This window comes from Ceratina calcarata, unplaced genomic scaffold, assembly GCF_001652005.2.
Source record: "Ceratina calcarata isolate Rehan_Ccalc_2016 unplaced genomic scaffold, ASM165200v1 scaffold4166, whole genome shotgun sequence".
In the NCBI taxonomy this organism is placed as follows: Eukaryota; Metazoa; Arthropoda; class Insecta; order Hymenoptera; family Apidae; genus Ceratina; species Ceratina calcarata.
Genome location: NW_017165244.1, coordinates 1 through 2,145, shown reverse-complemented (window position 1 = coordinate 2,145; position 2,145 = coordinate 1). Strand labels below are relative to the sequence as shown.

The 2,145-nt window shown below is 32.8% G+C and overlaps 1 protein-coding gene across 1 annotated transcript; it reads right to left on the bottom strand.

Annotated features, from left to right (window-relative positions):
- Positions 1 to 49: 49 nt before the first annotated feature.
- Positions 50 to 2,133, bottom strand: LOC108626548 (monocarboxylate transporter 2-like; the record flags this gene model as incomplete). Its single annotated transcript, XM_018027276.2, has 5 exons — positions 1,899 to 2,133; positions 1,147 to 1,273; positions 843 to 986; positions 540 to 667; positions 50 to 184 (listed from the first exon to the last, which is right to left on the bottom strand). Coding segments are annotated over exons 1-5 (615 nt in total), but the record flags the coding sequence as incomplete, so codon positions are not given.
- Between the last annotated feature and the right edge of the window lie 12 nt (positions 2,134 to 2,145).

Genomic DNA, 2,145 nt, shown 5'->3' with positions numbered 1-2,145 from the left:
CCAAAATATTTTTATGAATTTAAATAATTGTATCATAATATAAAATTACCATCTTAGTAATTTTTTCACGTTTAACTTTAAGTGGACGTAGCAGACAAGCACCGACAGCGGAATGCAGTGCCGACCCCCCAAGAATTAACGTAGCTCCTCGAAATCCGTAAGCTTCTAAGAGTAGGTGAATAAACTATGGAACAGAAAAAATTATCATTACTACGTGCATAATCTGACTTCAGATATCTGGTCTACCTGTTGTGATTATTCAACAGAAGATAATGACTGTATGAGTAAGTAGCAATCACTTATCACATTAATTGTAAGTATTTCGATTATGGGTAGATTGCTTATCTTCTATCATATTTCTTGTCTCAATTAAACACATCATATAATTTGGTGAGAAACTGAAAATTCAGAACATGTGATGGAAGATTTAGTCGTTGAAAAACGACTCCGTCAACTTCGTTTTCAATTTTTTGACGAACGATACTGGTTTAATCAAAATGAATGATCATGTAACGAATGGATTAATAAATATCTCGCACCTGAGGTACAACCATCATAGCTAAGGTCGTTCCCGCCATGGAGAAACCGACGGCTTGCCCTCTCTTTTTATCGAAAAACGTATTCAACGCAACGAAAGCTGATGCGGTTGCTAACCCAGTCCCTAAGCCTATAATAAATGCAAATAAATAAAAATGTGTAAATCGAGAGAACGAGAAATGATGTATAAAGTTATACTAATAAATTAATAGCGAACAAAATTATGTAAATGAAGTTGATGTACAATAAACGACATGAATCTGGTATGAAAAAAGAATTTATGAATGCTTATCTTTATTTCTTACCTCCTAAAATACTGTAAGTACAAATAATGTGTATCATACTGTTGGCTGTCGACGTTAATATTAGCCCAGTACAGCTTAAAAGCGACCCGAAGAAAGCGACTTTTCGGTAAGAATATTTCTTTAATAATGGTCCTACTAGTAAACCTGTAAGATAAAAACTAAAAACTGTAACGAACAAGAAATATGATTCAAGAATAAAGAAAAGTACAAGACGAGATTCAATGAATTTTTTTTTAATAACAAGAAACTTTAATTTATGGCATAGAAATATTATTTATAATTTATGTTGTATTCTCTGTAATACCTGAGAAATTAAATATTGCATCAAGAATGCCCATTATTACTGTTGCACCCGTGGAGTCGATTTTCATTTCCTTCAAAGGATCATGGAAAAGAAGACCGAATGAAGGGTCTAAAGATCTTAAAGAAAGCTGAAATAAAACACGTTTTAAACAGTTTCAATGTAATAAGATTTAAAACATCCTGATGCAAATTAGAGTTCATTTATAAATACAATTTCATTTCATAAGCCACGTGTCTACGAGAATTTAGTATTGTTTTTAGAATTTCGGTTAACTGATTTGCAAATTTGTATTAAAGAGATTAAGAGATATTAAAAGGAATATTAGAACTTGAAACGTGTAAATTACATAACGGCAATATAATCCCTGATTGCTATTGCGGCGTTCTGGAGTAATCTACATATTGACGAGCTAGAATGATTTATAATTACTGGGTTTCGTATTTTCATGCTAAGTGAAACATTCATGATTTCAGTTTAAAAAATATGATTCAAACTAAAATTTTTAGTATTATTTAATCATTATAATATGCTTCTTTATTTTCTGCATTTAATCATTTTATAAATATATAACATCCTCAGTATGATAGTACGATGTCCGTATAATATAAAGAAAATCTTTATGTAATATAAAAGAAAACAGCTTTTGATCATCAATTATTTTATTAATTAGCGTTTCATTAAATTAGAAATAGGAGGGAAATGATGAGAAATGGGAAATGGTTTGCTCGTTTTATTTTCAGAATAGAAATTACCGTGATTAGGCTGCTGCCGAGACAGACGAACCACCCCCAACCGCCGTCAGGAGCTTTCCTGTTGGCGACTTCGGTATTCATCGTATTCACCGCTTGTCCACAGACGAACCTTAATTTCACTCACGAAACACTTCTCACGATAAGTAAACAACGACGATTAACAGTATCGTGGAGGCACAGTTCGATCACTGCCTCTTCATTCACTGCTTAACGAACCGATACGCGGTCCGATAGACCTGCTCGAGTC